The sequence below is a fragment of the Schistocerca gregaria genome, chromosome 3, assembly GCF_023897955.1.
Source record: "Schistocerca gregaria isolate iqSchGreg1 chromosome 3, iqSchGreg1.2, whole genome shotgun sequence".
In the NCBI taxonomy this organism is placed as follows: Eukaryota; Metazoa; Arthropoda; class Insecta; order Orthoptera; family Acrididae; genus Schistocerca; species Schistocerca gregaria.
Genome location: NC_064922.1, coordinates 227,976,983 through 227,991,354, shown reverse-complemented (window position 1 = coordinate 227,991,354; position 14,372 = coordinate 227,976,983). Strand labels below are relative to the sequence as shown.

Below are 14,372 nucleotides of genomic sequence, written 5' to 3'. Positions count from 1 at the left end.
GCCATCTATAACACTCTTTAGTGTGTTTAATGCATACACCCACACTATTTGTTGCATAATGTACACTGTGCATAACATATAGCTATTACACACACTATATAGTACTTAGTGACTTGCAACAAACTTTGCACGCAATTTCAAACCTTTATAAAACTTTTCCTCACTGACAACCCCCTCAAAATATGAAAATAACCAATGCTTATTGCACACTGCATTTTGTTCTTCAAGAGGCGAAACATGAAAAGGGATGACACCATTATCTTTAAATTTATTTCTTCCTTGCTACTAACTCCACTCACAACCCATTACCAAATACTAGTCACATATGCTGCTGAGCTGTACATACCTACAAAATTATATCATTGTGTGACACATAGTTCAGGAAATATGAGGGAAGATGGACAGGAACAGTGAAAGGGAAGAAGACGAGATGCATACTGAGAGGGGAGAAGAGGAGATGGACACAGAAAGGAAAGAGATGGAGATGGGCAGAGAGGGGTGGGAGGAGGAGATGGACAGAGAGGGGCAGAAGGAAATGGACAGAGACTGAGGATTCGAAGAGGTGGACAGAAAGAAGGGGGCAATGAAATGGACAGAAAAGGGGCAGAGCAGATGGACAGGGCAAGGGGGAAGGAGGAGAGGCACTAAGAGAACTGAAGTAAGTACATACCAGAGCAACACTGGGTACTCAGATAGTATGTACTCAATTGGTTTTAAATCTGCATGAACCTACAAGTACGAAGAGGGTCTTATTAGGTGAGAAATCTACAAGTAATATTCCTTCCAGAGAATAGATCTTACATTAAAAATAGTGAGGCACAGCGTGTAGACAACCTCCAAGATGGTGCCCACCGGGCAACAGACTGCAAGAGCAGGATGGCTAAAAGTCTACACAAATGGAGGCTGAGCTAGATTTCATATCTCTCACGGTCAAAACGACATGCAATGACCTCACAATGGCACTTTTAAAAGCCAAACATCAACTAAAGCTATAGGACCTTGTGTATGAGCCTTACAGCTGCATATAGAAGGAATATCAAGAAATAAATGTGACTATTTGAGCAAAATTGCGATAGAAAACTAAGTTGATATCATCTCCCTGCAGGAAACTTATGTTGCCGAGGAAACCCAAATAAACACCTGAACGTTAATAACTGAATACAAAATAGTAAGCATTACACCAACTGATTCTTATGAAGCAATCGTGTACATTTGTCAAAACATACAAGAATACACGTTGACTGCAAGCTACGAGGAAGAGAACACTGAAATCATAATAAGTAAGCTAGCAGGAATTACAATCACAGCATTATACAAACCACCTACTGAAACGTGGCAAAATCCCCCATTACCAGACGTACCTCATCCGGGAATTTATATAGGGGACTTTAACAGCACCATGAAATGTGGGGTTACAGAACAAATTATCTGAACATAGAAGCTCTTACAGCTTGGATTGAAAATCACGACCACCACCACCACCAGCTCTCATACAATGCAAACGACTTGAAAACCTTTCACTCTGCCCGATGGCAGACTGATGCAAACCCAGATCTCTGTATTTTAACAACTATTCAACAACACACCACAGTACCCCATACAAAGAAGGTTTTACCAGGTTTCCCTCACAGCCAACATAGATCAGTGCTCATAGCCAACGGAATTCAGACTCCTCTAACCAGATCTGTCCCAAAACCGAGGTGGGTTGGGTTGGGTTGGGTTGAGTTGTTTGGGGGAGGAGACCAGACAGTGAAAACATTGGTCTCATTGGATTAGGGTAGGACGGGGAAGGAAGTCAGCCATGTCCTTTCAAAGGAACCATCCCGGCATTTGCCTGGAGCGATTTAAGGAAGTCACGGAAAACCTAAATCAGGATGACCGGGCGCAGGATTGAACCGTCGTCCTCCCAAATGCGAGTCCAGTGTGCTAGCCACTGCAAACCAAGGTGGAACTTCAACAAAGACAAATGGACATCTTATGTGAAGGAAGTTGATGGACATCTCCGCTGGACCCCAGCGACATTTGAAAACTACACGCACTTTATTGGTGTCATTACAGGAGCAGCAAAATGCAATATATCACATGGTTTCAGGAAGGAATATGTGCCCTGCTGGAAAAAAAGGAGATGGATGAGCTCTGCAAGAAATACAAAGCCCGTAGTGACCCAGAGGCAGGCAACAAGGTACTCCAGTCTCTTAACAACCAAAGGAAAGAAAGATGGTTGACAACTACCAAAGAATGGGACTTCACCCACTCAAACCGCAAAGCATGGTCCCTGCTCAGACAACTAGGGGCAGCAACACCAAAAATCAGCCAGAAACCAGAGATCACCCCAGCGCGGAATGCACAACACATGAGTAGACAATGTCCCCCTGGACAACAGCAGCACAAAACATTGCGGGAAGAGCTCAAAACTATAGATGCCACCCTCAACGGAAGGTCACCCTTCAGCTCTCCTTTTACTGACAGCGAAGTTGAGAAAGCCATAAGATGCCTAAAGCTAAGGAAAGCAGCAGGTCTAGATGGAGTGTTCCCAGAATTTATCACCCACTTTGGCAAAAGTGGAAGGATATGGCTACAGAGATTCTTTACGGACTGCTTGTGCAAGAGCTGAAAACTTTGGTAGCATTTGTAGATCTAACTGCTGCTTATGACAGTGTGTGGATGGATGGACTAATGTTAAAGCTAAAGCGAACTGTTCCATGCTTTAGACTAACAACACTCCTGTCCAACATGCTGAAAAACTGATATTTCTGAGTCTGTCTTCATGACAATACGAGCAAGACATATAAACTTAAGAACGGCCTACCACAAGGATCTGTCCAGGCCCCACTATTGTTCAACCTGTACATAAGTATCACGCCAGAAATTATATCTAGGAAGTTATATTACGCTGACGATACTGCCACTGCGTATCAAAGCAAGCACCTAGAGGTCAGAGAAAATGTGCTCACACAAGACCTTAGAGTACTTGGTGACTATTACAGAAATTGGAGATTGTGCCATAACCCTACAAAAATTGAAGTGACAGCTTTTCACCCCAACGACCGATTAGCAAAGCAGCCACTAAATGTCATCATCTGTAACAAATCAGTTAAAACAACCCTCATCCTAAGTATCTTGGAATCACACTGCGCAGATCACTTACTTACAGGACTCATCTCACATCACTAGCAGAATAGTTAAAGACCAGGAACAACACTATCCAGAAACTAGCAGGAACTTCTGGGGTGCACAAGCTAACAATCTCCGTACATTGGCCTTATCTCTCGTACATCCTGTGGCTGAATATTCCACACCTGTCTGGTACAGGAGTGTGTACGCCAGTAAGGTTGACATTCAGCTGAAAGACACCATGAGAATTGTAACAGGCATCCTGAGTTCAAACCACTACCTTGGCTGTCTGCTCTCAGTAGCATCGCCCCACCACATTTGAGAAGACCAGAAGCAGCGACCTGCGAACGGGCAAAGATTAATAATGTAAAGGTTTCCCAAAGGCTTCCCGCAAAGGAAATACTGCTCAACCCATCCTGCACAGGTCTCAAATCAAGAAAAGCATTCTGGACAGCTCGAGAATGTGATCCATACAAGATTGAAGATGTGTGGAAGGAGACATGGAAAAACGACACAACCATACTTCCCCACGGCCTCCAAGACCATATATGCATACCAGGCTTCTAACAACCAGAAGTACCTGGTGTGCTCTCAACAGAATCCAAGGTGGACATGGAAGAACTAAGTCCTTCACATACAAATTGGGACTCTCAGACTCCCCGATGTGTGACTGTGGAGCAGCAGAACAAGTATGTTGAACACACTGTAGAGGAATGTTCCAATCGTGGAGGCTGGAGCGAGATAATCAATGCCTCACCAACAGTACTGGATTGGATGGACTCTCTGGGAATCAGTTTCTAATATAATTAGTGACCATAATTCTTGTACATTCCTTTCGTTATACATAATACTTATTTTGTAGTATGTAAAGATTGGTGTAAATTACATGTATATTTCCATATGATAAATAATAATAACAATAATAATAATTCAAACTAGTTGGTGCTGCAGTTGTTAGACCAAAGAAGCTCGATGTGCTAAACATCATGCAGCACAGCAAGTCAATAAACTGTCTTATTGCTACTTCCATCATTGCAGTAAATTTTATATTCCTAGTTCCTCTCCTCGCGTCTACTACTTACTCGAACCCTGAAAACATCTGGGAGGTGCAACGACACATTATGTGGGGGGGAGGAAAAAAAAAAAAAAAAAAAAAAAAAAAAAAAAAAAAAAAAAAAAAAAAAAACCAGTGACTTAAAATGACGTCTTGCACAGAATGATGTATGTCCCATACTCTAATACAGTAAACTATCATTGCACTTTAAAGGTTACTATCAATCCTATCTAAAAGCTTTCACCCCTACAGCCTTGGTAGCCATGGTAAACACATAAGCCAAGAAAATGATTCATTGCAAAATGATGCAAAACTGCAGATATTTGTAGCCAGGTTGAATGTGTCCTTTCACACTACATTTTCCATCTTGTGTGTTCTCTCGCATTTGATCTGCCAAGTGTGAACCTCAGGTTCTTGTTTGTTTGGACTCCAACCAAACATGGGCATGAAGGAGATTAGAAAATAAATATAAAGAATAACCCACAGTTAAAGCAAAGACATGTGCGTGTTATTCTTGTTATTTAAGTAAACCTAATAATTATTTATTACATTTATCTTAAAAATTTCAATTTAGCTGTAAAAGAATTTGGTTTAGAACCTAATTTACATTACCCTGTGCAATCTCTTTGCTCCTGTCTCTTTACTTTTACCATCTATGTACCACACAGGAAGAGAGAGAAATAATATCTACACACCCTCCAGCATAAATCATGTAAGGTGTGGTCTGAAGATGCACTTTATTAAACTGCAGCACATGTTAAAAAGCTATCCTTCAAGTTCTCAGGCAGAATAAGAAAACGTGTTTAAGATTTTATATTACACATGAGTTCCGTGATTTCAGAGCAAGATGATTTAAAAAACTAATACTTACTTGAACACAGTCAAGTTTCATTAAATCTGGACCAAACAGGGCTTTGTCCCTGTCAACTGCATCTGCAAACTGCTTGCACTTCCTTTGTTCAGCTGAACTTGTAGTACACCAAGTCATCTTCTCCAGCATATCAATATCTGGATGCCCTTAAAAATTGTTATTAGGGTGTCAGCTAAAAGGAGCAGTACATTTATAGGTTACAGAACAATATCAGTTTTCAATAGTGTAATGAGTAATTCAGAATTGAAAGAAGAGCAATACAAAGACAGCCCACATCATCAAAGCTATTCACAGTAGTTCCATAAGATGTTTATCAGACTGTTAACTGAAGAAATAGATCTTAATGCAACATACCTGAACACTCTTTTGTTTTGATGATGGCACTGTACTGTTTGCCCCTAGCACACACAGTTTTCAACAAGTAATGAAAGAACTAAACAGAACAAATTTACAAAATGGTTCAAATGGCTCTGAGCACTATGAGACTTAACAGCTGAGGTCATCAGTCCCCTAGAACTTAGAACTACTTAAACCTAACTAACCTAAGAACATCACACACATCCATGCCCAAGGCAGGATTCGAACCTGCGGCTGTAGCGGTTGCGCGGTTCCAGACTGAAGCGCCTAGAACCGCACGGCCACCATAGCCGGCCAACAAATTTACAAGTAGGGCTGAGAAAGACTAATATGATTTATAATCAACATACCAAACACGAAATAGTACAAATTAACAGTGAAAGCATAGAATCAGATGATAGAAATTTTGTATCAGGGAAGTTGAAGGCAATAACGGGGTGGACAGAAAAAGAATCTAGCAGAAGAGTAAAAAAAGGCTTGGAGAGCTTTTAGCATACTAAATAGTGTTTTCAAAACTAAGCTTCCGATGTTTCTGAAAATCACAATTCACAATAAGTTTGTATTATCAGTATTTACTTATGGCATTGCCACACAGACAATGTGAAAATTAACCACAAACTGTGGGCAGTTCATCAAGCAACAACATGGATAGATATAGCTGAAGACTGTAGCGCAAGGGGAAGTCAAAATGAGGCTTTCATCTGTAAATGGGTGTCAGGTGGCTGATAACAATTAGACATAATTTTTGTTAGTTTCAAATAAAGCTAAATCTGTGGTGGGAGGTGTTGAACAACTACTAGAACTGGGATAACATGGGGTAATACATGAGTAACATAGTGTCTAAACATTACAACAGCATACTGACAACTATTGGTACAGCACCTCAAATGCTAACCCCTTTATCAGCTACCTATAGGAAACTTTCCTTGCTACCAAAAATACTGAAACCTTTGTATGTGTCAGGTCCACCATTAAGCAACAACCAAGTGTTATGTTGATCACCCAGTAGTGAATCATCCTTCTCCACTCACTACAGCAACATTCATGGCTGCTTCACAATCTACAACTTCTGATCTCCTTAACTTAAAACTCTGAATAAATGAGAGGCCCTGCCTCACTTTCACTCCTACCTTTATTTTCACTCCTGTTCCCTAGGGAAAAAATTCGTTTATTACTTCCCAATACTCTGTTCCCACCACCTCACTCTAGTTCAGTTTATGAGTGCATGACTCAATCTCTTCGAGTATTCTAACTGTAATCTGAGCTGCATAACTGAGCTTTTTCAAATTTTAAGCTTGAGAAATTGGATAGAAATAATCTTTACCTGTCCACAAGAATATCATTAACAGCTCTTTCTAAAACTACAATTGATTTGATCTTTACCACAACATCCATATCATATGAAAACAAAACAAACTCATCATGTGGGAAAGTTATTGTTGAAAAGTTATTAATATACACACAAAAAGGCAGAGGCTCCAAGATGGAACCATAGTAATAATAAATGCATAATTAGCTCCCATTCAGAAAAGACAGACAGCTTAATGCAGAATTGTTCCTACTGGTGTCCTTTGTTTCATGTTAGACAGGATCTGAAACATTTCATAAAATTTCCTGTGACACTATGATATTCTTAATGATATTACTTACAAGTTTCTTCCTGGATACTTAAAAGTATCCGGTAATTTACACACTCACACGCCTTCAACAAATCACAGAATAAATCATTAGTCAATAATTTATTATCTAATGAATTCAGAGTATTATCACAATGTAAGTAAATACAATTTTCCTTATAAAAATCCATAAGAAATTCAGACTGTGATTCAAAGAATATTTTACTTAATGGGTCATTCCTAATGAATTGTTTGTCAATGACTGTGACTGATGACATAATACACACGGTAATCAGTTATTTACTGTTTCAATACTTTTATTTTAAAGTTTACTAACTGAGCAACATATTGGCTTCCTGTTACTGTAGAACACCATACATTTGTAACTACTCATTTGTAAATCTCAATTTGATTGTGATCTTCAAATGTGAAATGAAAAACACATATAGTGCAATATGGCAGCATACATGAAAAGTATTTATTCAGTTATGTATGCACAATAACAAGTAACCCTCTTGTCACATTAATGTCTGCCAGTTACATGATACACTTGCATGCCACAGGTGTGTTAAGCAATGTAAAAAGAATTAAATCCACCTGATGGTGATGGCATGACTGTAGGTCTACCAAAGTTTGCAGTATCACACGACTGCTTTGAACAGTGATGCGACTGTGTTGTGTGACATTATGGTGGCAAGAGACATTTGAAATTGTGCATGATTGCAGATGTCATGTTGGAGTATGTGGTGCCTCTTTCATGTGGGATTTTGATGTTTCTAAAGAGAGAGAGAGAGAGAGAGAGAGAGAGAGAGAGAGAGAGAGTGTGTGTGTGTGTGTGTGTGTGTGTGTGTTTAGCGATTCATGGGACTGCTCCAGTGTTGGTTGTAAGAATAATGTTTGATGTGTTAGTGTGATGAAGTCAGTTAAGGGCAACAGATTCATTTTCGAGTTTGGAATTATTAATGCGGTGTTTGTTTATGGTTGAAGAATTAATTTTAGGTTTCATTTTTTGTTAGTTATGGATATGGTAATGACATCCACGATTAGGTCCTGCATACTGCAGGTGGAGATGACATGTTGATCACCATTAAATTCCTACAGTTGTTCAGTCTAATTGCCTGCTCAGTATGTGAAGTGTCATATTTATGGAGAATATATGAGATGAACTAAAGACGCTGCATCTCGAACCAGGGACCAGTCTATGTGGCACTGTCAGCAGGTCAACTTATGGTAATCCATCCAGAAGGGTTCATGGTGGAATGTGATTAGTAGATATTGTGGAGTTCCTTTCTCCTAAATTGGTGAGGTCAGGTTCTTGATATTAGGTACATGAGTGAGTTTTGGTGTTGTAGCACCATGGACTTTGTTTTAACTACATAGGTCAAATGAGGTATTCGAGTTTTGTTGTTTTGTGGTACCTTGGATTTCATTTGAGATATATATGGTAAGTGATATTTTCAGCTTTGTTTGGGTTTGTGATATTGTGGACTTAATTTGAGTTATCTTGGTCAAGCACAATTTTCGATACATGTTTTTCCAGGTTTTTTAATTGAGGTTTTGTTTAATGTTGAATTATTTGTTTGTTTGATTCATGAGTAAGTATTTGTTTTGACATGTCTTCATTATTAAGTTTGTACCTGTCCAAAAACCCCTAATTCCTGTGGTTGTTCCATTAGTTTTATGTGGTTTCTACACTTTATTTTGTACTATTTGTACTAATTCGTGTGTGTATAATGTGATGTCATGGTCTGACATCTTGATGATGCCACACGTCAAAAGCAACAGGTGGTACCACAATCTTCAGTTATTTCCATGGCCACTATAATGCATAATGGACTTTAAAATAAAAGTAACTGAAACAATACATCAATGAGTTTTTTGGTGCAATATATTACCTGCAATGCCATGGTCAAGTAAGTACTTATACATGAATCTCTCAAAATTTTGAGAATGCTGTAGAAGTGAAGTTGGCCAGCAGGTAAATTGCATTCCTTATAGTTTTCTTATAGTCCGGTTTAACTTCAGCATACCGGAGAAAACGGAGACACATTCTCCTGCCAAATGATTGGCTAAACAAGCAATTTCAATTTACTAAACTCTGTGGAATACTTCGCAATTAACCCTGATGATATTTCATTATAACAACTATAATTTTGGATATCTGGTGTAGTGCAGTTCACACAACTAACTGATAATTTGCATGTTCCATAGATGATATTGGTAAAGCAATATCTTGCTATGATGTGGAATGAGTCATTGAAAACTATGGCAACACGCTGGGGGGGGCCGATTTCGAAAAAATGCCTTCTTAAACAATGCCTACAGTTTATTGTCAACACCCTCTACAAATTTCAAGTTTCCATCTTCAGTAATTTGGGATGAGCGATAATGGACCGTGAGTGAGTGAGGCAGGACATTGTCTTCACATAAATGAGAAGAACAGGTTTTTACAGATGAACCTGAGATGATAAGCCTAGCTGTAAAGGCTCGCATCAAGTAGACTATTCTGGCCTGACAGCCCTATGTTATCATCTACAAATATGAAGTGCTGGTTAAAGCATGTACATATCTGTGCTTAAAACTATCTGTTCCTCCTTCTACTAACCTTTCCCTTCTTTGTATTCGCTGTTGTCTCTATTTTGTTGCAATGTGACTACCCTCTTTTAATAACGCATTTGTTTCAATGTCTCGATTACTTTCATTAATATTTGTAATATTTACTTTAAACAGCTAGAGACAAAATATCAGGCATGTCTCTGACAGATATAGCTACAAGTTGGGTCACCAGAAGTGTTCGATACCAGCCGTCGGCTATGACCCTTGACGTAAGTCTATTGTGGTGTGTGACGTCACAATGGCGCGAAGTTCAGTTTGCAAGTATTGCGTGTTTGTAGATGTCTTGTTGCGCTGTCGGTGGTGTTCTGTGGTGGCGTGTTTGTAGGTTGCGGGTAGGGTTTTGTTGTTGGTTTAGTGTGCGCCTGTGATGTGTTTGTAGGTGGCGTGTCATTGCGGTTATGTGGTGCTCTCTGGTGCTATTTGTGGGTTGTGTGGTGTATGTCTTATTGGGTTCATTTGAGTTGCTGTCGTTGTCGGCTGTTGTTGTGGTTATAAGTGAAGATCAGTTGCATATTGTGCAGTGAGTTGATGGTTTAATTTTTTGTTTTTTTTTTCCCCTATGGTAATGTAGTGTTGTATGTGGTTTGTCGTGTTTGAATTTTTGAGAATCCTTTTCTTATGTCCTTATTAGGAATGGATGTAACTGGTAAAGTGAACAGTTTTTGGCTGTGGGGTATGATGGGTGACACTGCTATGTCGATAATCAAATTTCTGCAGCTTTTTGGATTACTGGCCAAGCTGGTGAAGTGCTCTGTATGTGGTGAGTATATGAAGTTAACAAAAGTTCCGGCATCTCGGACCAGCGACGGCTATATGTGGAGGTGCCGGAGTGACAACGTTTGGCGCTCCATTCGCCGGGGTACCTGGTTTGAGAAGTCTACATTGGGCATGCATGAAACTGTGTTGATGAGTTACCATTTTTGGTATCAGTCCTCACACAGTTTTAGCGCGCATGAGGTGGGTGTGAGCGAGCGAATGGTCCTTGATTGGTATTCTTTTTGTTGTGAGGTTTGTTCAGAATACATTAAATACAGGGGTAAGTTGGGTGGGTCTGGAGTATAGGTTGAGATTGATGAGTCACAGTCTGGTAGAAGAAAGTATGGGAGGGATAAGCCTGTGGTTGATTTATGGGTGTGAGGGGCTGTGGTATTGGGGTCTGGTTCTTCTGAGCGTGTGTTTAGGGTTGTGGAAAATCATACAAAGAGGGAGTTAGTGGGGTTGATTCAAGATTATGTAAAACAGGGGAGTATTGTAGTTTATGATGGGTTTGCACCTTATAGAGAGTTGGGTCGGGAGGGTTACAATCAATTAGTTGTTAATCACAATGTAGAGTTCAAGAATTATGAGAGTGGGGCCTGTACAAACACTATAGAGGGGTTTTGGGGGGGGGGGGGGGGCTGTTAAATCTGTAATAGGGAGGGGGAAGAGGCACTCTTCCAACCTTCAGGTTCATTTAGACGAGTACTGTTGGCGAAAGAGCGTCTCTGAGGGGTATTGTATTTTTGGTGCCTTCTTAAGAGCTGTAGTAAGATGTACAGGCTCAGGGTTGTGGGTTAGTGAGATTTTTTTTTTAGGTGGGTGGGGGTATGTTTGGGGAGGAAGGTGGGTGTGGAGTGGTTGTTTGTTTTTGTTGTTGTTTTCTTTAGGTGTAGGTTTTTTTGATTGTCATATATTCTGTTGTGTGTGTGTGTGTGTGTGTGTGTGTGTGTGTGTGTGTGTGTCCAATCTAGTAGGCAGCGCTGAAGCTTTCATATGGCGAGTTTTCGTCTTTTGTTCTTCATGTTTTTATCTGGTTAAATGATTTGTGGATCATGCGTCAGGGGGAGGGGGGGGGGGGGGTGTTGCTGGTATTGGTTTCGTGTGTTGTTGTTGACCCTGTGAGGTCAAGCGAAATGATCAATTCCAGATTTGGTGTTTTCTTGTGTTTTTTGAGGTAGTGATGATTGTGGAAGTGGTTGTAGGTTTTGGAGTTTATGAATTGGTACCAATAAGCCCTGTTGACCTATATAGGTCAAGGGAAGTGGTAGATTCCATTGGATAATGTTTCTAGTTAATTTTGCGAATGTTGTGGTCAGTTTAATTTACCGGTTTTGTCGTTTGGTTTATTGTCAGTCTGTCCCCACCCAAAAACCCCCAGTATCCCCCACTTGCCCTGTTAGTTTCATAATATTATAGGAGGAATATGTGTTTGATGGTTTTTTATCTGTTTTTGTGTTTGTTGTCATGTTTACATAATGATGTCATAGTCGTGATATGGGAGTTGTTGTGAATAGTCGTTTCCGCCATATTGGTGACGTCATTGGTCAATGCAGACGGTTGGAATCAGATGTTTCCGTTAATCCTACAAGTTTCCTTTCCACCTTACGAGATACAGTCACTCAATGAGTAATCCACATTTTGACACATCCTGAGATACTTGGGAGGAGGGAATTGTTTTCAAATATGAGGGCAACATTATTAATAATTGTGTTAAATTCTTGTCTATGTTATGATCAATGTCAGCATCTCTATTGTTCATGTATTTGGACAGTTTCTTAGAATACTCAAGCTTTTGGACTATTAACTCCTCTCCTGTAATTAGGTTTGTAGAGATCCTTACAGGTTACAGATTCTTCCAGTTGCTTGGCACACTGCTACTGTTATAATGGATTAGTTATGAAATTTCAGTTCCAACAAACACTTCCAGACGTTGCTCTATGCAAAATAGTTAAGTTAAGATAACTGCGTTTATGACAAGCAATATGCACCTTTCATTCTGCACACATTACACAAAATGGGGATGGTGTTAAATTTTCAAGTTTATACATAGCTTTTATTGGTATCTGATGTACCTACCCAATGCAATACACTGCATGACTACTTGGGGAGTAGAAATATAGATATAACTTTCAATACTGAACACTAGGTGTGCACCTGCCACACTATACTAATCATCAGACCTAACAACTGACACATACTGCTGGATCTGCTTCACTGTAGCATTCTGCTTCTACCAATAACAGCTGATGATCACTATTTGTAGGGCTTGCATGGACATAAACTATTCAGTGGGTATATGACAGAACTTCCTTGTGTCCAATGGATGAGTTGTATCAATGAAAACAATCTGAAACTAAATTTAAAAAGCCAACATTGTCTTTAGATGTAGTATCCTGAGAGCATCTTGGTCGCCTAAATTGCCACAATTACACACAATCAGGGACCCACCTGAAAAGGACCCTGCGGTAATTGGCGTCACGTATTCTTATGAATGAGTGCCCTCTTTGTATGGAACTGAGAACACATTATTAGTGAATTCAAAATGAGCCTGATAATTCGCTGCACCTCTTGGATGCAATCCCACATATCCAGTGTGGAGAAGGATCCATCCACTTGTTGGGTGTCATTATGTGGAAAAACTGGTCATTGTTGTTAACACAAAGTAAGTGCTGAGCAGTAGAGAGACCTTATCTACGAAACTATAATTGAAAATGGACAAAATATAAACGGTCCAAATCATGCACTGTACATGACAGGACTCTATTCTGACTCAGGATGCAACAAGGTTCATTTGACATGACGCAAAGGCGGAATTTAGAAGAATGACACTGATGTTCTTGCATGCTATGTGGGCCATGAATTATTATATTAACTGACGGAGGATTACACTTCATTTTATCAGTATGTGACATCAACAAGATGCCCCTCCAGATACATGTAGTGCAGTGCTTTCTTGGTAAGAACAGATAACAAGTGGCATAACAATACTCCAAAAGAAAACTTTTACAGAAATATTTGACACAAAAGGTTCACAGTTTTAAAGAAAACGACAAGTTTCTTAACATGTAGAGGCTCACCCTGCGTGTAAGCATTGCAGCATATCATACTCCCCGTAACGACGAAAACCACAGAAATCAGGCGTGAACTACAAGACATTTTTAAACACACTCAATAAAACAAATGCACACAAAAAATTAAACACATCCAAACAGTAACACCCACTAGTACGTCACATCACACAGTACCCGCCCTGAAATGATTACCAACAGACAATTCGCTGACCAGAGATCATAATACCTATCAAAACCACTTGTGTCTACGGACAGCAAACCTTGTTGCGTATTGGGTGATCCGATGGTCTGCGCTCGGCTGACTTCGGATTTGCACCTTCCATCTCGTAGCGTTTTTCCAATTGCAGGCAGGGAAAGCATACTGTATTGTCCTGTGCACTGTTTGCGTGTTTTGGTTATTATGTACACTTTAAGTTAATATAATTTTCATTTCGAAAATGGAAAAATATAGCTGCAGTTTGTGCACTTCCACAAAGGACAGTAATAAAAGCTTATATCGCCAAATTTCCCAACGTACAGGAATGATATATAAAATATTCGTAAAAGTTAACAGTACTTATAACCTTTTTTCACTCTAGGGGAATGAAAATCACCTGAGAAGCTGGGAAAAACAACGTACATGGCCTTTCTGCAGATTACATTTGAAGGCTTTCATACAGACTGTCTCACTTGCATATATGCAATTTCAATATCTCATTTCTGCGACCTTTATAAGTTTACGAGTCGTATCAAAGAAACGAACTGTTACCTCATTTATCTTTGTTCTCCCCATAAAAATGTGCTCTGACAATTAGCTTTACTTTTTTAACACATTGCCATTAACAATAACAATTTTAATTTGCTTTTTATTTATCGGCAAAACACTAATGGCAATCGGACTATGTAGGCAGTTTTTATACTAAAGTGATCTTAAT

At 39.5% G+C, this 14,372-nt stretch overlaps 1 protein-coding gene across 1 annotated transcript in view; it reads right to left on the bottom strand.

Annotated features, from left to right (window-relative positions):
* LOC126356226 (melanotransferrin) overlaps nucleotides 1-13,710 on the bottom strand; it is a 125,274-nt gene extending 111,564 nt beyond the window's left edge. The window contains exons 1-2 of the mRNA XM_050007044.1: nucleotides 13,465-13,710; nucleotides 5,040-5,185 (exon numbers count right to left, since the gene is read on the bottom strand). Of these exons, the coding sequence (XP_049863001.1) occupies nucleotides 5,040-5,185; nucleotides 13,465-13,543 (225 nt within the window). The 5' untranslated portion in view covers nucleotides 13,544-13,710. The remainder of the gene's footprint in view (nucleotides 1-5,039; nucleotides 5,186-13,464) is intronic.
* Nucleotides 13,711-14,372: the final 662 nt, after the last annotated feature.